Source organism: Felis catus, chromosome B2 (genome assembly GCF_018350175.1).
Source record: "Felis catus isolate Fca126 chromosome B2, F.catus_Fca126_mat1.0, whole genome shotgun sequence".
Taxonomy (NCBI): domain Eukaryota; kingdom Metazoa; phylum Chordata; class Mammalia; order Carnivora; family Felidae; genus Felis; species Felis catus.
In genome coordinates, this window is record NC_058372.1 from 50452800 (window position 1) to 50473668 (window position 20869).

Here is a 20869-nt window from a genome sequence, read left to right on the forward strand (position 1 = left end):
TCAAAACCACACTCAGGTATCACCTCACACCAGTCAGAGTGGCCAAAATGAACAAATCAGGAGACTATAGATGCTGGAGAGGATGTGGAGAAACGGGAACCCTCTTGCACTGTTGGTGGGAATGCAAATTGGTGCAGCCGCTCTGGAAAGCAGTGTGGAGGTTCCTCAGAAAATTAAAAATAGACCTACCCTATGACCCAGCAATAGCACTGCTAGGAATTTATCCAAGGGATACAGGAGTACTGATGCATAGGGCCACTTGTACCCCAATGTTCATAGCAGCACTCTCAACAATAGCCAAATTATGGAAAGAGCCTAAATGTCCATCAACTAATGAATGGATAAAGAAATTGTGGTTTATATACACAATGGAATACTACGTGGCAATGAGAAAAAATGAAATATGGCCTTTTGTAGCAACGTGGATGGAACTGGAGAGTGTGATGCTAAGTGAAATAAGCCATACAGAGGAAGACAGATACCATATGGTTTCACTCTTATGTGGATCCTGAGAAACTTAACAGGAACCCATGGGGGAGGGGAAGGAAAAAAAAAAAAAAGAGGTTAGAGTGGGAGAGAGCCAAAGCATAAGAGACTGTTAAAAACTGAGAACAAACTGAGGGTTGATGGGGGGTGGGAGGGAGGAGAGGGTGGGTGATGGGTATTGAGGAGGGCACCTTTTGGGATGAGCACTGGGTGTTGTATGGAAACCAATTTGTCAATAAATTTCATAAAAAAAAAAGATACAAAAAAATGAATTCAGAAACAAAAGAGGGAAGGTAAAACTGACACCACAGAAATACAAAGGATTGTGACACTACTATGAAAAATTATATGCCAACAAATTGGAAAACTTAGAAGAAATGGATAAATTCATAGAAACATACAATCTCTCAAAATTGAATCCGGAAGAAATAGAAAATCTAAACAGGCTGGTTATCAGTAATGAAATTGAATTGGTTATCAAAAAGCTCCCAACAAACAAAAGTCCAGGACTAAATGGATCCACAAGTGAATTCTACCAAACATTTAAGGGAGAGTTAACATCTATTCTCCTCAAACTATTGAAAAAAAAAGAAGAAGAAAGAAAAGCTTCCAAATGCATTCTATGAGGCCAGCATTACCCTAGAACCAAAACCAAAGACACTAAAAAAAAAAAAAAATAGAAAATTAAAGCCAATATCCCTGATGAACATAGATGCAAAACTCCCCAGCAAAATATTAGCAAACCACATTCGACAATACGTTAAATGGATCTTTCACCATGATCAAATGGGATTTATTCTGGGGATGCAAAGATGGTTCAATATTCACAAATTAATCAATGTGATACACAACATCAACAAAACCAAGAATGAAACCACATGATCATCTCAGTGGATGCAGAAAAGGCATTTGACAAAATTCGACATCTGTTTATGATAAAAACTCTCACCAAAGTGGGTTTAGAGGTAACACATCTCAACATAATAAAGGCCACATGTAACAAACCCAAAGTTAACATCATGTTCAATAGTGAAAAATGAGAGCTTTTTCTCTAAGAACAGGAACAAGACAAGGACATTCACCCTTGGTACTTTTATCCAGCATAGTACTTAAAGTCCTAGCATAGCAATCAGACAAGAAAAAGAAAAAAGGAGTCATCCAAATTGACAAAGAAGAAGTGAAACTGTCACTATTTAAAATGACAACAAAAACTGTCACTATTTGCACATGATATGATACTATACATAAAAACAAAAGACTCCACCAAATAACTATTAGAGTTAATAAGTGAATTCAGTAAAGTTGCAGGACACAAAATTAACACACAGAAATTGCTTGTGTTTCCATATACTAATAATGAAGTAGCAGAAAGAGAAATTAAGAAAACAATTTAATTCACAACTACACCCAAAATAATAAAATACTTAGGAATAACTTAACCAAGGAGGTAAAAGTCCTGTACTCTGAAAACTGTAAAGCACTGATGAAAGAAATTAAAGATGACACAAATGGAAAGATATCCCATGCTCATGGATTAGAAGAATTAGTATTGTTGAAATGTTCATACTACCCAAAGAAATCTATAGATTCAATGAAATTCCTATCAAAATACCAACAGTATTTTTCACAGAACTAGAACAAATAATTCTAAAATTTGTATGGAACCAAAGAAGACTCCAAAGAGCCAAAGCAATCATGAAAAGAAGAACAAAGATGTAAGTATCACAACCCCAGATTTCAAGATCTACTACAAAGCTGTAATAATCAAAGCAATATTGTACTGGCACAAAAGTAGACACACAGACCAGTGGAACAGAATAAAGAGCCCAGAAATAAACCCATACTTTTATGTTCAATTAGTCTATGACAAAGGAGGCAAGAATATACAATGGGAAAAGACAGTCTTTTCAATAAATGGTGCTGGGACAACTGGACAGCCACATGCAAAAAAATGAAAGTAGACAACTTTCTCACACCATACACAAAAATAAACTCAACCTGGATTAAGGACCTAAATGTGAGACATGAAACTATAAAAATCCTAGAAGAAAACAGGCAGTAATTTCTTTGACATCAGTCTTGCAACATTTTTCTAAATATGTCTTCTCAGGCAAGGGGGTGAAAAGCAAAAAATAAACTGATGGAACTACATCAAACTAAAAAGCTTTTGCACAGCAAAGGGATCCATCAACAAAACAAAAAGGCAACCTATGGGATGGGAGAAGAGATTTGAAAATGATATATCAGGTAAAGGGTTCATATCCAAAATATATATAGAACTTTTAAAACTCAACACCAAAAAAAACCAAATAATCCAGTTAGACAATGGGCAGAGGATCTTCCTGAATAGACATTTCTCCAAAGAAGACATAGAGATGGCCACCAGACACATGAAAAGATGCTCAACATTACTCATCATCAGGGAAATACAAATCAAAACCACAATGAGATATCCCCTCACACCAGTCAGATGGCTACAATCCAAAAGACAAGAAACAACAAGTGTTGACAAGAATGCGAAGAAAAGGGAACCCGCATGAACTGTTGATGGGAATGCAAATTGGTGCAGCCCCTGTGGAAAACAGCATGGAGGTTTCTCAAAAAATTAAAAATAGAAATGTCATATAATCCAATGACTTTACCACTGGATATTTACCCAATGAAAACAAAAACATTAATTAGAAAAGATATATGCACCGCTAGGTTTACTGAAGCATTAAGTTTTTATTTATTTATTTTGAGAGAGAGCATGTGAGTGCATGAGAGTGGGGGAGGTTGAGGGGAAGAGAGAGAGAGAGTGGGAGAGAATCCCAAGCAGGCTTTATGCTGTCAGCACAGAGCCCAAGGTGGAGCTCAATCTCATGAACTGTGATACCATAACCCGAGCCGAAATCAAGACTCGGACACTTAATCGACTGAGCCACTCATTTGCCCCTGCAGCATTGTTTTTAATAGATAAGATGTGGAAGCAACTGGAGTCTGTCAATATATTAATGGATAATGAAGAAGTGTTATAGACACATGATGGAATATTACTCAGCCATAAAAAAGAATGGCATCTAATCCTTTGCCACAACATGAATGAACATGAGGTTATTATGATACATGAAATAAGTCAGAGATAGACAAATACTATATGATTTCACTCATATATGGAATCTAAAAAAACAAAACAGATAAACAACAACAACAAAAAAAACCCAAACCAGCCAACAAACGAGAAATATTCTTAAATACAGAGAACTGGTGGATGCCACAGGGGAGGTAAGTGGGGGGAGGGGTTTGAGTAAAATAGATAAAGGGGATTAAGAGGTACAAACTTCCAGTTATAAACCACTCATGGAGATGAAAAGTACAGCATAGGGAATATAGTCAATAGTATTGTAATAATATCAAAAGGTGACAGATGGTGAGGGACTACACTTACCACAGTGAGTGCTGAGTAATGTATAGAACTGTTGAGTCAATGCTGTATACCTGAAACTAATATATCATTGTATCTTAATTATACTTCAATAAAAAACTGGGATTGTATTGTACATAATGCTTTGTAGGCTTGCTTTCATCACATAGTAATATCATGTACATTTCATTATATATTCTTAATGGCTATATAATCCAACTTTAATCTCCCCTTACACATTTCTGTTTTCTAACTTAATGCTGGTATAAATGTTTCTGGAATGAACATTCCTGTGGCTAAATCTTAACACACATCCTTAATTATTTCCTTAGGATACTTCCAAGAAGTAGAAATGCTAAATCAAAGGAAGAATGTTTTTAAATACCTTAATCATTTCTTGTTAAATAACACATGCAGTATAAAAATCTGGAAAATAGATGAACACAAAGCAAAAATATAAATCACCTATAGTCACATCACCCAACAAAATCTACTATTTACCTTTTGGTGTCAATTGTTCTGGCTTCTAATATATATGTGTGATTTTTCACTCCCACAGTAAAATACTTCCAGTTCTGTCTTCTTGAGCTGATGGTCTCATGCTCTGAATCTTGCAACCTAGCAATCATTTCCTCAGTGGCGGATTCTGTCAGCAACAGTTCTAGATAACTTGACCATGATACCAAGATATATATGAGCCAGGGCTCCCTGAGGCGTCTGTGGCTACAAAGTCTAATTGGGGTCAGAAGCAGAAGCTGGGACAGCAGGTTTGGCCTTAGTCTCACACTGGCCATCCATCAGTGTGACCAATTGTGATAGCTGCCTATATCCAAAAAGGGATTTCCGTCTCTGGTTATATATGATGAATGAACCTGCACATTTGTCCCCACTCTTTTCTGAAACCCTCCTAAAGTGGCAGTAAGGAAATAAAGCATACATTTCAAAGACAAGGAGAACAGGAGAGGCACCATCAATGGACAAGAGAGGGTAGTATTTGGGAAATAGAAAGCAGGTGGACAAATGACATAGTGGCTTTGAGCATGGGCTCCGGGTAGAAGTGCTAGATCCATGGTTTTGTGACCTTGAGCAAGTCACTTAAACTCTACATATCCGAACAAAAAATAGTACCTACCCAGAGAGTGGAGGGGAATAAATGATACACTCCATATTAATCACTTAAGACAATGCCTGATGGAGTTGGTAATTAATAAGTGGCAGCCATTGTATGTACTATTATTACTGCTGTTGTTCCATAGAGACTCGAGACCTTGGCTGGAAGTAGGGGAAGCTAAAAAGAGCAAACCAACTCAACTGACCTCCAATGGAAGGTAAAGCAGCACACTGAAATGGTTTGACCTGGCAGGAAGGATCCCTAGTTAGCCCCTAGAATTCAAATTACCAGGCTTACCCCCATCAAGCAGGAATGTGGAGGCTTCCTCTTTGATAAATATCCTCCATATGAAGACCTATAGATACTGACACTGAACTGCCTCAACAAAATCCCTCACTGCTCAGTCAACGCCACCCCCCACACCCCACCCAACACACAGAGATTCCAGTTAGCATTCAGTGTCTCATTCTCAAATATCAACGGACAAGTCAGGGAGACCAGACATGTGAAGGGAAAGTCTAACACAAAAGATAGAGAAGCAAACTTACTCAACAGAGAAAAGGAACACAGAGGAAACAGAAAAGTATGGGTAGTAGAAGAAAATTTTAAAAACAAATCAAAATTACACATCTTCGGGAGATGAAAGAAGAAATAGAACCAGGAAATAAGAACAAGCTGGAATTGATCTTAGAAATCACTTATTGATCATCCCAGTGTAGAGGCGAGGAAATGGGGATCTAGCAAGGTGACCTGGTTTGCCTAAGGTGGTAAAAGTAGAATTCACACAAATTAGAGGGAATTCATACAAAGGGCTTAACAGTAGGAAGCACTAGACAAAATTTTAGTCTTAATACTGTTCACTAAGAGTATTAAGAATATTATTTGTAAATGAAGCCTCAATAAAGCTGTTTAAAAATTTTTAGAGCTTAGGGGCACCTGGGTGGCTCAGTTGCTTAAGCATCTGACTTTGGCTTAGGTCATGATCTCATGGTTCGGGAGTTCAATCCCTGCATTGGGCTCTTTGTTGTCAGCACAGAGCCTGCTTCTGATCCTCTGTCTCCCTCTCTCCCTCTGCCCCTCCCCAACTCATGCTCTATCTCTCTCAAAAATAAACGTTAAAAATTTTCTTAAGGGGCACATGGGTGGCTCAGTCAGTTAAGCGTCTGACTTCGGCTCAGGTCATGATCTCACGGTCCGTGAGTTCAAGCCCCGCATCGGGCTCTGTGCTGACAGCTCAGAGCCTGGAGCCTGTTTCAGATTCTGTGTCTCCCTCTCTCTCTGCCTCTCCCCTGTTCATGCTCTCTCTCTGTCTCAAAAATAAATAAACGTTAAAAAAATTTTTTTTAAAAATTTTCTTAAGAACTTAAATATGTTAGGTATGGAGCAAAAAGCTTTGGTTGATAGGGGTTATCGTGTTTATGCTCATAATTCGTAGGTATTACTGTTCCCACTTTACAAATTTTAAGAACCCTGACATTAAAAGAGTTTATTTAAACTTCTTCAAGCTTACCCTAGCTACTGAGTAGTGAAGCAAGCCTGACTCCAGAACACCTACTTGTAGCAGAGCCAGGAGCCCAGTTCTAAAGGACTCACATCAAAACTCAAACATGCTAGAATTCCCACTGGAGTTGAACCAATGACTTAGACTAGTATTGCCTAATTCAAGTATAATTTAAACTATATATATATATATATATATATATGTATATATATATATATATATAATTAAACTATATATAATTAAACTATATATAAACTATATATAATTAAACTATATATATATATATATATATATATAATTTTAAGTTTTTTATTATTTTAGACAGAGAGCAAGAGAGAGGAGGGGCAGAGGAAGAGTGAGAGAGAGAATCCCAAACAGGCTCCTCGCTGAGCCTGGGATCCCATGACCCTGGGATCATGACCTGAGCCAAAATCAAGAGTCAGACGCTCAACTGACCGAGCCAGCCCCATATAATTTTAAGTTTTCTAGAGCAACACTAACGAAAAAAAATAAAAAGAAACAAGTAAAATTAATTTCAATAGTATACTTTAATTCAATATATCCAAAATAGTATCATTTCTACATGTAATACAAAAACATTAATGGAATTTTTTTACACTTTTTTATTAATTTCTGAAATCTGCAATATAATTTACATTTGCCACATATCTCAGTTCCAATTAGCTGTATTTCAAATGCTCAATACCTACCTGAGGCAGGGGGTGGGGGGGCTACACTAACGGATAGGCACATGGTAAAACAATGAGAGCAAGAGGGTGATCTGGGCTGAGCTCAATCCCCACAGCTTCTCCACTTGAGCAACTGGCGGCAGAGGTCAATGAGCCCATCATGGAGCTGATGAATGCCCTCTTAACGTTGGGCTCAGCAACTCTGTGATAGATTCAGAGACTCTACCAGAACATACCCCTTCCTGTGTTTCCTAAATCCCCCATAATGTCTCTATCCCAGCAGTTATTGAGGTGGGGCCATGGAGCGCAATGGTTAAGAAAGAATTCTTGAGACATCTTACGGTGCAAACATGTGCTTTTATTTTTATTTTTATTTTTTTTTAATTTTTTTTTTCAATGTTTTTTATTTATTTTTGGGACAGAGAGAGACAGAGCATGAACGGGGGAGGGGCAGAGAGAGAGGGAGACACAGAATCAGAAACAGGCTCCAGGCTCTGAGCCATCAGCCCAGAGCCTGACGCGGGGCTCGAACTCCCGGACCGCGAGATCGTGACCTGGCTGAAGTCGGACGCTTAACCGACTGCGCCACCCAGGCGCCCCAAACATGTGCTTTTATTATGTCATGGGGACAGGACCCTATAGGCCGAAGGAGATGTTCTTCTGATCGTGAGGAGCGACTGATTACATACTTTTAAGTTTGGGGGGAGGGAGAATAGATATGTTAAAGAAGACTACTAGGAAGGAGCCTGTAGATCCGGCTATTATTGTCAAGGTAAGGTTGCTCATAGTCTGTAGGAAACCATTAAGGCAGCCATGAATTCTCTGAGGAATATCAGCCCCTGCAGGTCTCAGGTATTTACCACTGGGCTGCAAGTTGTAAGGAAATTTAATTTTACTGCATTTGTCTTGCCTTGGTTCTCCTCATCTTCTCCCCCCTGAACAATTTTGACCCTTAAATCTTTAAGGTTGCTGAAGGTGGAAGGTCTTCTCTTCTGTAACTTCTTCCTGCTGAACAGGGGTGAAGAGATGTCCCTACCTATGGGTCAACATTGGTCAGTTGGGGAATTTTTATATAGGAGTTACAGAAGGCAGAGACAGCTGAATCCAAGGTAGACAACATATATGAATCTCAAGTAGAAAGAACCACCTGTCGGCTTGAATTTACGGCACTGAAGGAGTCTCAGCACCAGGTGGGGAGACACCAGAGAAAACAACAAAATAAGATTATTATGATAAAAAGAAACCTGAGAAAAAGACCTTTGATAGTTGACCAAAATCCTTCTCCAGCCCAGGAGTTTAAACAATCATTAAAGGAGAGGGAGGGATAATGTAAAGTGCCAATTTGAGTATTCATCTTTTCACAATCCTGTTTCATAATGTGGAATATATTCACAACATCCCATTTTAATAATAGCATATGTACCACCCTGTGCAGCTGTTAAAACACCTAAGGCATTTGATTTTGTAGAACTGCTTTGAACATCTGTGTAACTTCAGCATTAGGTAAGGAAATAGTGTTGTTTGAGTCATTTTGTGTTTTTATAGTGTATTTGTTAAAGGATTCCATATGCCAGATGACATCCTTCAGACCCACTGATGGAACAAAGATGGACGTTAAATGATCATACCAGTGAAATACTGATTGTGTCAATCGTTGTCTTAAATTTAGAAGATTAGCAGAATAGTGATGGTTTTGGTAATGCACCCATGAATCCCAAACCAAAACCAAAACCCAAGCAAAACCCAAGGTGCAATGACCTATCCATCCTGGAGGAAGCCAGGGCCATATGTTGGACCCAAGTAACCATTGGGTTCCATTTGGAGTGAGCCATCTAATTCTGGGTTTCTCTGCCCAATCAGTAGCAAACCAATCAGTAACCTGGAGTACAATGGTTTGAGAATATACTTCTAGTGATAGCCATCCCAAATGTCATGTGCTATTTGTCCAGGTATCACATGTATGATTTCTTTGTTCCCAGCATAAACTCATCTGTTGATTGAGTTGTCCAATGTTTGGTGTGAGCCATAAATATTCATCCCAGATTTGGTATATTCCATCCTGGGGATATCGATATGTAGGGTTTTTAAGATTTCACTCATTGGCAGGCATTAATCTGTAGGCTTGTGAGTTCAGTTTAAAACCCTAATAGTTTGAAAAATGAAAAATTCTGGTTATGGCTTGGAAAGTTCCAAGTCATATGGATCATAGGACAAGAAGAAACATTTTGTCTAGTGACAGAATTACCACGATATATGCTAGTGTTAGAATTAGGTATCACATCTAAAATATAAGTACCTAAAGGATGTCAATCAGTGCTTTGTAAAGGAGAAACCCATCAGAGTAACCTGGAAGTACTTGACATGGGAAAAATTCTACATATCCAACAAGCTGTTTCATTTTGCAGTTCAGTATAATACTGTGTCCATTGTAGAAAGGAACTGTCAAAATGTGTGAACAGAGAACAAAGAGAAAATATACAACCTTCATTGTCGTTTGAAGAGGAGTTTGAGGTCTTCCACAGGTTCACAAGAGTAAGAAGGCATATTAGTTTGTTCATTGGTTTCCTGTGAAAGAGGTGCAGGTTTTATTTTAGATATGAGTCCAGGAAGAATATCTCTCTAATTTTACTGCAGTAAGAGTACCCTAATATGACCTGATGAGGTCCTTTACATTTTGAATTTAGGTACCCTCCCTCCCCCATATTTGACTTCCAACCTTCTAAATAAACCATGTCTCCAGGGCTTACATGGGGTGGACATTCAATATAGTTCAATCAGGTTTTGGGAGCATGCGATCAGCATAGTCATTAACTTATGAATTAAACTGGCCTCGAGTGAATAATTTAATGAAGTATTATAATCTTTATCTAATAACATGTCCATTGTAAAAAATGGCTTTTCATATAATAACTCATAGCCTGTAGGTTCTTCTGGAGCCATTCTCATTCTGAGAAGTCTTCATGGTAAGACAGTAACCCAATTTTCTTGGGTCTCTAGACTAAGTTTAGGAAAGTGTCATTTTCAAGTATGATTAGCTTTCTCTACCTTTCTAGAGGATTGTGGATGCCAGGGTAAAGGTAGAGAATATTTAATTTTTAAAGCTTGTGCTATTTGTTGAGTTACTTGTGCAGTAAGAGAAGGTCCACTGTCAGTTTGAAGGGATCATGGAAAGCCTAATCTAGGGATAATTTCTCACAACAGGACCTTGGTTACTTCTGTGGCTCTTTCAAGTTTTACATGGAAAGGCTTCAATCCATCCAGTGAAAGTATTACAGACAGTAGTAGGAACTTAGAGCCTTTGCAAGGAGGTATTTGTGTGAAATCAAGCTGCCAGTCCTCTCCTGGATATGTTCCACCTCTTTGGACTGATTTCAAAAGTTGGGGGGGAGGGGGATGGATTGTACCTTCCAGATTTACTTGTACACAAACAATATAGGGTTCATATACCTGTTTTATAGTTGTTAAATGTATTCCACCAAATATATTTTTAATCAAATGTTCTAAAGCATTTTGCTCAAATGCTTAGCTTAGTGTAAACCTGTGTTACCTTCCATTGGTTATTTTTGGGTGTGAAGATTTTTCCCTCATCATTAACAAGATAGTCCTGTGTATTTTTTGGATACCCCCATTTCTGGGCTGTGTAAATTTCTTGATCTCAATATACTGGAGATACGGACTTATTGGAGTTAAAACTGGTGTAAGACTTAATATTTATTTTGTGCTGCCTGTTTGGCTGCATGGTCGGCCAAATTGTTTCCTTTAGATTCCAAGGTCATGTTCTTTTGATGTCCTTTGAATGAGTTACAGCCATCTCCATAAGTAGATTTACAGCCTCAAGAAGGGTAATTATTTCAGGCCCATATTTGGAGAATTACGATTTGATAAGAGTCACTCTTCCTTCCAAATTGCTCCATGGGCATGTAGCACCAGGAAAGTTTATTTGGAGTCAGTATAAATATAATTTTTAGGTCTTTGCTAATTGAAGAGCATGAGTAAGTGCTAGTAATTTAACCTTTCAGGCAGAAGTATTTACTGGAAGGGCTTTTACCTCAGTGGTCTTAAGTAGGCTAACTATGGCACATCCAGCTTTCCTTTCTCCCTTATCCATGAAGCTACTACCATCAGTAAACCCACTGTCATGTGCATTTTCAATATGGGAATCTTTTATGTTTGGTCTGCTAGAATAATCAAGATTGATCATTTCTGAGAGGTCATGTCCTAACATAGAAGTATGATGGTCAGGTTCAGGCATCAGGGTAACTGGGTTTAAAGTTTGACAGGTTTTAAGTATTATTTCAGGCATATCTAAAAGTATAGCCTGGTATTTAGAAAGTCAACCTCCTATCATCCAATGGTGGCCTTTGGTCTCTAGGACATGCTGGACCTGATGTGGAGTCATTATAGTCAAGGACTGTCCTGTGTTGAGTTTTTGAAGCTTCTTCTACCAGAAGTGTTATTCTGGCCACTGCTCAAAGACCAGCTGGCCACCTCTGAGCTACGTTATCAGGTGTCTTTGAAAAAGCAGCCCACCAGTCTTGTTTTGTTCCTTAATTTCCAGGTAAAAACCCACAAGCTTCAACTGAATCATACAATGGTTTGGCTAACAGCCAAAATCCAGGAATCCATAGGCAGCAACATCCTTCCATACTTAGGAAAGCACAGAATTATTTCTTGGTAGTTGAGGGTCCAAGATCTAATATAGCCATTTTCTTGTTTGTAGACAGGGTACAGTGACTTGTTGTTATTTCGTATCCCAGATATTGTACCTTTTGTGTGGAAATTTGTGCCTTCTTAAGAGAGATGCAATATCCCATTTCCCCAGATATTAAGGTTATAGAATTACTATCAGACGTTTCTTTTGTGGGACTACAGATTAAATATCATCCACATATTGGGGGCGCCTGGTGGCTCAGTCGGTTGAACATCTGACTTCGGCTCAGGTCATGATCTCGCTGTCCATGAGTTTGAGCCCTGCGTTGGTCTCTGTGCTGACAGCTCGGAACCTGGAGCCTGTTTCAGATTCCTTGTCCCCCTCTCTCTCTGCCCCTCCCCCACTCATGCTCTCTCTCTCTGTCAAAAATAAACATTAAAGAAAATTTTTTAATATCATCCACATATTGAATTATAGTACCTTAAGGCAAGGATATATCATAGATGTTTTTGCTAAATGCAGCTCCAAATTGGTGAGGACTCTTTCTAAATCCCCATAGCAAGAATGTCCAAGTTAATTGAGCAGTCTGTGGGCTTGAAGGTGAGGCCCATTCAAAAAAAAAAAAAATACTGGCTGTGTTTCTTCACGTAGAAGGATGCAAAAGAAGGTGTCTTTTAAAATAAGTACTGTAAACCAGTTAGTATTGCCAGGGACCTGGGTGAGAATAGTATATAGATTTGGCACTATGGGATGAATCGGTACAACCACTTAATTTATTGCTCTTAAATCTTGTACCATTTGATATTCTCCCTTTGGCTTTTTTACTGGTAAAATTGGAGTATTATAAGGAGATTCATGAGGCCTTAAAATACCATGTTTGAGAAACTTATCAATAAGTGGTTGTAACCCAGATTTTGCCTCAGGTTTTAAGGGATGTATATTTCTTTATGAGGTATAGTGGTTGGGTCCTTTAAGGTCACTTTAACGGTTGGGCTTTAAGATACATCCTGGGGGGCTCAGTTGGTTGGACATCCCACTCTTGATTTCGGCTCAGGTCATGATCCTAGGGTCGTGGAATTGAGCCCCACATTGGGCTGTGTGCTGAGCATGGATCCTGCTTAAGATATTCTCTCTCTCTCTCTCTCTCTCCCTCCCTCCCTCTACCCCTCTCCTCTGTTCACACTTCCTCTCAAATTAAAAAAGAAAAAAAAAAAAAAAAAAAAAGGATCCAGTCCTGGGACACTGCAATCCCAGACCTGTGGATTCACTTCTTTCCAGATATTAGAAGGGATATCAAGGCAAAGTTTTAATTCTCCAAGTATTAAAGAGAATAAGCCATGCTCTTCTTTAGTAAGAGCACACCCGCTTTCTAGTTTATATGTTAAGTCTCATCCAAGTAATGTAGTGGGACAAGATGGAAGGACTAGAAGAACGTGAATAACCAACTGACTTTTGTATTTGCGAGTTATAGGCATTATCTGACAGCACATTTTAGTTTCCCCTTCTATGCCAACAATGTTACAGTTAGAAAGACAAGGAAGGCCTGAGCGCTGAGTAAGAACAGAGAAAGTGGCTCCTCTATCAATAAGGAAATGGACAAACTTACCTTCCACGTCCAGGGTAACCTGGGGCTCAGTCATCTTGATGTCAAAGGGAGCCGGACCAGCCTCAGGGCCCCATCATGCCATATCCTCTGTTTCCCACTATTGGGCAGCAAAGTGAGTTCCTGTCTTCCTCTCTCTTTGGAGACGAGGACAGTCTCTCTTCCAATGTCCTTCTTCTTTACAGACAGGACATGGCCATGGTGGAGAGCTTTTGTTTGGACATTCCTTGCTCCAATGTCCGATCTGGCCATACCTACAGCATGGGGTTTTACCTGGTCCTTTGTCTGATGCCGGCTTTTTTTTGGCCCCTGGTTAGTCTGGGATTGTGGTAAATCTGCAATAGCAGAAGCCAATATTTGAGCCTTTATTTTACCCTACAATTTAGCTCTCTGGTCCTTTTCCTGTCTTAAAACTCTATCTCTATTATTACAAATTCTAACAGCTACCTCTGGTAGGCACTGGGTGGGGGGTTGAGGGCCTAAAGTCATTTTAGTCAATTTTCAGTGGGTACCAGGTGCCAACTGACTTATAAAATTCATGCTTAATATAATTGTTCCCTCGGGTGAGGTTGGGTCCAGATTTGTATATTCACAGATGGTTTCTATCAAACCACCCTGAAATAGAGCTGGATTTTCATCTGCAATTTGAGTAACTTGCTGAATTTTATCAAAGTTTACAGGTTAAGAGGAACCTTTTCCATTCCTTCCATGAAACAAGTGATCATATGGTCTGTCTTTCCCTTCCTTATCCTCTTGATAATTCCAGTGTGGTTTGGTATGTGGGATTGCAGGCCCCTGGTAGGACAATGATCTCAGATCTGGCTGATCAAATACATATATATATATATATATATATATATATATATATATATATATATATATTTGACTTGCCAGGCCAAGTCAAATATAACAGATAATCGTTGAAAACCCTCAATAAATTGAGAAGGGTTTTTGAGTATCATCCTAATTGTTGTTTTATCTGAGCCAAGTCTGCCATAGAGAATGGGACGTGGACTCTAATAGTGCCCATTTCTCCATTAGCAGCCTCCCTACGGGGGTATTGTTCAGATTTAGGAGGAACTCCTGGAAGATAGGGAGTTCTACTCCTGGTATGTCCATCTGGGCTGGGAGCAGAAGGGTCCCGAGCTTGTAAGGAGGAGGGATGGTAACAGAGCCACTGTCTTATTTGTCCAAACTGGCTGGTGTTTCCTCCAGTAGTTCAGGTTTGTTACAAGGAGGCAGCCTTTTTAAACAATCATCGTCCAATATGTTGAGAAGAGGGTTATTAGCCTGCTTAGTGGCTAAACATATCCTGCAAGACACACTTAGGTCAGTATCTTGATTCAAGGTCAAAAGGCCTGGACATAGGGCACTTTGGTCCATTTGCCTTATTTCCTGCAGAAGAGATTAAATTGGTATATAATACTGAAGTTTACTGTCCCATTAATAGGCCATTTTCCTCCTTTCCTGAGGAATACTGAGGCCATGCGTTATTGAAGGAGATAAATCTTTTCTTCTTTAAATCTTGCAATCAAAATTGGTTCCAGTTTGGGTTAAGAGACACCCCAAGGGGGAGTTCTTGGGGACTAAAGAGGAAGATCCCATGGTCTTATAAAAGCGGAAAAGTCCATTACCATACTCCCTCCTGGATTGCTGAGTGGTGTTCCACTCAGGATAATGTCAAAGGTTCTAAGTGTTCAAAGACCAGAGGCATCCCTCAAAAAGCCATTATGAATGCTGACTTGTTTACCAAAAGGATGTCAACATCCCTTCACTTCCCTATTGTTTTTCCCATGACACACTGAGTGCCTGTAGACAGACCAAGAGAGCCTGCTATTTTAATCCATGGAGATGTAAAGAATTTGCAGGGGGACATACCTAATGTTACAATTTAAGCAGTCAGTACGGGACACTGATGAAGAATAGTAAAATGGAAATCCATCATGGTCTAAGCGACATTCCAACACACATAGTCTTCATAACTGACTTCTTCAGGAAATGGTCCCTGGTTGGGTTTTAATTCAACTGGGTACGAGTTTGCGCTGGCTCCAGGTGGAGGTCTCTTGGCCAGAAGTGGCTAGACCAGAGATGTGGAGGGGATCACATTAGACCAATGAGGAGCAAATCCTACATGGGAGCCTTAAGATTAGCAACAATCTGTTGGGGGGGGGGTGGGTAGGTCAGGGATGGGTATTAAGGAGGGCACTTGTTATGATGAGCACTGGGTATTATACGTAAATTATCAATCCCTGAATTCTATTCCTGACACCAATAGTGTACTATATGTTAACTAATTAGAATTTAAATAAATATTTGAAAAATTAAAAAAAAATATTTTAAAAAATTAAAAAAAAAAAAGATTAGCAACCATCCTAGTGACTAAAGTGGCCATCCCACGCCCAAGAAAGACAGCTTTGTGTAAGGACAGGAATAAAGAGAGGGCATCAAGTTTCTGGGTCTTGATTACCATTAGGGCCAAGGTACTAGCTTCCAGTCAAAAGGCAGGCTTTTTGTTCCTCCCCATAGAGCATCCATGGGTGAGAGAATTGCAGCCTGAGCAAACAACATGAAACTGTCCCAATAAGACCGTACTCCTTGAATAAACCCTGAAATGAAAATAAAAGGAGAAGAGCATCTGGCTGGTTCAGTTTGAAGAGTATGTGACTCTTGATCTCGGGGTTAGGAGTTCGAGCACCATTTTATGTGTACGGATTACCTTAAAGGTTTTAAAAATAATTTTAGGGGCGCCTGGGTAGTTCTGTCAGTTGAACATCTGAGTCTTGATTTCGGCTCAGGTCATGATCCAAGCCATGCTTGGCTCCAAGGATGGAGCAGGCAGAGCCTGCTTAAGATTCTTTCAGTCTCAGGGCACCTGAGTGGCTCAGTTGGTTAAGCATCTGACTCTTGGTTTCAGTTCAGGTCATGATCTCACAGCTTGTGGGATTGAGATCCACATTGGGCTCAGTGCTGGCAGCGTGGAGCCTACTTGGGATTCTCTCTCTCCTCCCTGCTCTCTCTGCCCCACCACCCCTGGTCTCTCTCTCTCAAAATAAACTAACCTTAAAAAAAAAAAAAACAAAAACCTTAAATAGAAACGATTCTCTCTCTCCCTCCCTCTGTCTCTCTCCCCCACTCATGCTCACTTGCTGTCTCAAAATAAAAGTAAATAAAAAATAATTTTAAGGAGCACGTGGTTGGCTCAGTTGGAAGAGCATGCGACTCTTGGGGTCATGAATTTGAACTCCACATTGGGTGTAGATATCACTTGCTACATACATATATACACAAATGTAAAAGGAGAAGAGGGAATAACCTGCCAGGTTTGCACAAAGGCTCCAAGTCCAGTGAAAGAAGATGCAGAATCCCTGTACTTATGGGCCACCAAAAATGATGTGGGGCCATTGAATACAACGGTCAAGAAATAATTCTTGAGACATCTTATGGTGCAAAAAGGTGCTTTTATTATAGCATGGGGACAAGACCCGGGGGCAGCAGGAGCTGCACTTACGACTGACAAGCAACTCATTATATATTTTTAAGTTTGGGGGGCTGGGTAGAGATCATCTAAGCCTCTAAAGGGATATCCTCATGTTAAAGAATTATAGGATCTTAGAGGTCTAGAGGTCTAATTGTCAGGATTAGGTTGCTTTCAGTCTCTAGTAAAACATTAACATTAAGGCAGCCATGAGTTCCTTGAGGAAGTCTCACTCTGCAGGTCTCAGGTATCATGAGTGGCCTGTAAGTTGTAAGGAAATTTAATTTTACTGCATTGTTCTTGCCTTTGTTCTCCTCATCAGTTATCACCTGCTATTCTAAAGTTTTTACATGTCAGTGTCCCTCTGTTAAAGCTGATTTCTTTGAGGTCAGGGACTATTCCTTTAAAATTCCTGATTCTAAAGCACCTCTGTGCTGTGTACATTAAATAATCCCTAGGTTCCAATCCAAGACAGCAACAAAGGCCAGCATTACCGATACCAAATCCACCCTAAGACACTAAAAAAATAAACAAATAAAACCACAGGCCAATATACCTGATGAACATAGATGCAAAAATCCTCAGCAAAATATTGGCAAACCACATTCAACAATACATTAAAAGGATCTTTCACCATGATCAAGTGGGATTTATTCCAGGGATGCAAAGATGGTTCACTATTCACAAATTAATCACTGTGATACACAACATCAACAAAACTAAGGATGAAAACTATATGATCATCTCAAGAGATGCAGAAAAAGCACTTGACAAAATTCAACATCTGTTTATGATAAAAACTCTCAACAAAGTGGGTTTCGAGGGAACATACCTCAACACAGTAAAGACCACATGTAACAAAACCACAGATAACATCATATTCAATGGTGAAAACTGAGAGCTTTTCCTTTAAGACCAGGAATCAGAAAAGGATGTTCACTCTCACTACTACTTTTATTCAAACTAGTCCTAAAAGTCCTAGCTACAGCAATCAGACAAGAAATAAGAGGCATCCAAACTGGCAAGGAAGAAGTAAATCTGTCACTATTTGACAAACAAACACAAAAACAAAAACAAAAAAAGACTGTCACTATTTGCAGACGACATGATACTATACACAAAAAACTATTGGAAGTAATAAGTGAATTCAGTAAAGTTGCTGGTTACAAAAATAATCTGCAGAAATTGGTTGTGTTTCTAAACACTAATAATGAAGTAGCAGAAAGAGAAATTAAGAAAACAATCTCATTTATAATTGCACCCAAAAGAATAAAATACCTAGGAATAAACTTAACCAAAGAAGTGAAAGACCAGCATTCTGATGACTATAAGACACTGCTGAAAGAAACGAAGACGACACAAATGGAAAGACATTCCATGCTCATGGACCAAAAGAGCAAATATTGTTAAAATGTCTCATCACCCAAAGCAATCCACACATTCAGTGCAATCTCTATTAAAATACTAACAGCATTTTTCACAAAACTTGAGCAAATACTCCTACAATTTGTATGGAACCAAAGAAGAGCCTGAATAGCCAAAACAATCCTGAGAAAGAACAAAGCTGGAGTTACACAACCCCAGCTTTCAAGATATACTACAAAGGTGTAATACTCAAAATAGCATCATACTGGCACAAACCAGTGCAACAGAATGGAGAGCCCAGAAATCAACCCATGCTTTTATGGTCAGTCTCTGACAAAGGTGGCAAGGAAATGCAACGAGGGAAAGACAGTCTTGTCAGGAAATGGTGCTGGGAAAACTGGACAGCCACTTGCAAAAAACGCAATTACACTACTTTCTCACATCACACACAAAAATAAAGTCAACATGGGTTAAAGACCTACATGTGAGGGGCGCCTGGGTGGCTCAGTCTGTTAAGCGTCCGACTTCAGCTCAGGTCACGATCTCACGGCCCCTGAGTTCAAGCCCCGCGTCGGGCTCTGGGCTGATGGCTCAGAGCCTGGAGCCTGCTTCTGATTCTGTGTCTCCCTCTCTCTCTGCCCCTCCCCCATTCATGCTCTGTCTCTGTCTCAAAAATAAACGTTAAAAAAAATTAAAAAAAAAAAGACCTACATGTGAGACATGAAACCATAAAAATCCTAGAGGAAAACATAGGCAGTAATTTCTTTGACGTCAGACTTAGCAACATTTTTCTAGACATGTCTCCTCAGGCAAAGGAACCAAAAGCAAAAATAAACTGATAGAAATACATCAAGTTAAAAGGCTTTTGAACAACAAAGGAAATCATCAAAACAAAAAGGCAACCTATGCAATGAGAGAAGAGATTTGCAAATGATATATCTGATAAGGAATTCATATCCAAAATATATGAAGAACTTGTACAACTCAAAACCAAAAAAAACCCCAAATATTCCAATTAGACAATGAGTAGAGGACATGCCTGAATAGACATTTCTTTAAAGAAGACATACAGATGGCCAACAGACATAGGAAAAGTACTCAATATCATCATCAGAGAAATGCAAATCAAAAACACAATGAGATATCACCTCACACCAGTGAGAGTGGCTAAAGTCAACAACACAAGAAACAACAGATGTTGGGGAGTTTTGGAGCAAAAGGAGCCCTTGTGCACTCTTGGTGGGAATGTAAATTGGTACAGCTACTGTAAAAAACAGCATGGAGTTTTCTCAAAAAGTTAGAAATAGAAATACCGTATGACCCAGTAATTCCACTACTGGGGATTTACCCAAAGAAAACAAAAACACTAATTTAACAAGATATATGCACCCGTGTGTTTCCTGCAGCATTATTTACAATAATCAAGATATGGAAGCAATCCAAATGTCTGTTGATAGATGAATGCATAAAGAAATGGTATATATATATATATATATATATATATATATATATATATACATACACACACACATATATATACATATACATACATACAATGGAATATTACTCAGTCATAAAAAAGATGAGATCATGCCATCTGAGACAGCATGGATGGACTTAGAGGGTATTATGCTAAGTGAAATAAGTCAACAGAGAAGGTTCCACATATGATTTCACTGATATGTGGAATCTAAAAAAAATAAAACAAATATATAAACAACAAAATGTGGAAACAGACTCATAAATACAGAGAATGAACTGATGGTTGCCAGAGGAGAAGAGGTAGGGGGATGAGCAAAAAGGGTGAAGGGGAGTGGGAGATACAAGCTTCCAGTAATGGAATGAGTAAGTCACAGGGATAAAATGTACAGCATAGGAAATCGTATTCTAATTATATTGTATAGTGACAGATGGTAGCTATTCTTGTGGTGAGCATAGCATAACATATGGACTTGCAAAAATCATTATGTTGAGCACCTGAAACTAATATAACATTGTGTGCTAACTATACTTAATTAAAATAGTAACAATAACCCTCAGTAAGCACTGGTCACATTCTATGGGCTTTTGATACTAGCTTTATTGAAAGAAATAAATGAAGGCATGCCTTTGCCACTAGGTGACACTCTTGTCCCATCATTTCTTTGTTACTTGTTTGTTGTAGTCAATGCTATGGAGGGCTGTTTTTCACATTCACAAGAAAACAGGAGCACCCCCAAATCCTTTTGATTGGCCTTCAAAGCTGCAAATGATAGGATCTAAGAATGTAGGTGTGTATCCAAAATGAAAAGCCATCTTGATGACAGAGCGGACTCTTGCCATGCTGAAGTCCTCAACAACTAGCCAAGGAATCTCCGTTGTCTTGGCCAGTTTTTATCTGGCCAGTTTATCTTGGCCGGTTGAGGAAATCGAATATCCTGTTTTGGAATGAATAGGAAAGGGATCCTGGGATGAGTCATCTGGGGCAGGGGTGGGGGTAGGAAAGATGGGAAGGGGTAGAAGAGAGGTCAATCTGTCCCCATATCACAAACAAACAGCTCGAATTGTGACTACTTTGCATCTGGAGGCCCCCCACCTCGCTTCCC

General features: G+C 39.2%; 1 protein-coding gene across 1 annotated transcript in view; it reads right to left on the reverse strand.

Moving 5' to 3' along the window:
- The window catches only part of GCM1 (glial cells missing transcription factor 1), a 98943-nt gene that overhangs the window by 5144 nt on the left and 72930 nt on the right, over positions 1–20869 (reverse strand). Inside the window, exon 6 of the mRNA XM_045057654.1 lies at positions 9673–9755. Coding sequence (XP_044913589.1) covers positions 9675–9755 — 81 coding nt within the window. The 3' untranslated portion in view covers positions 9673–9674. The remainder of the gene's footprint in view (positions 1–9672; positions 9756–20869) is intronic.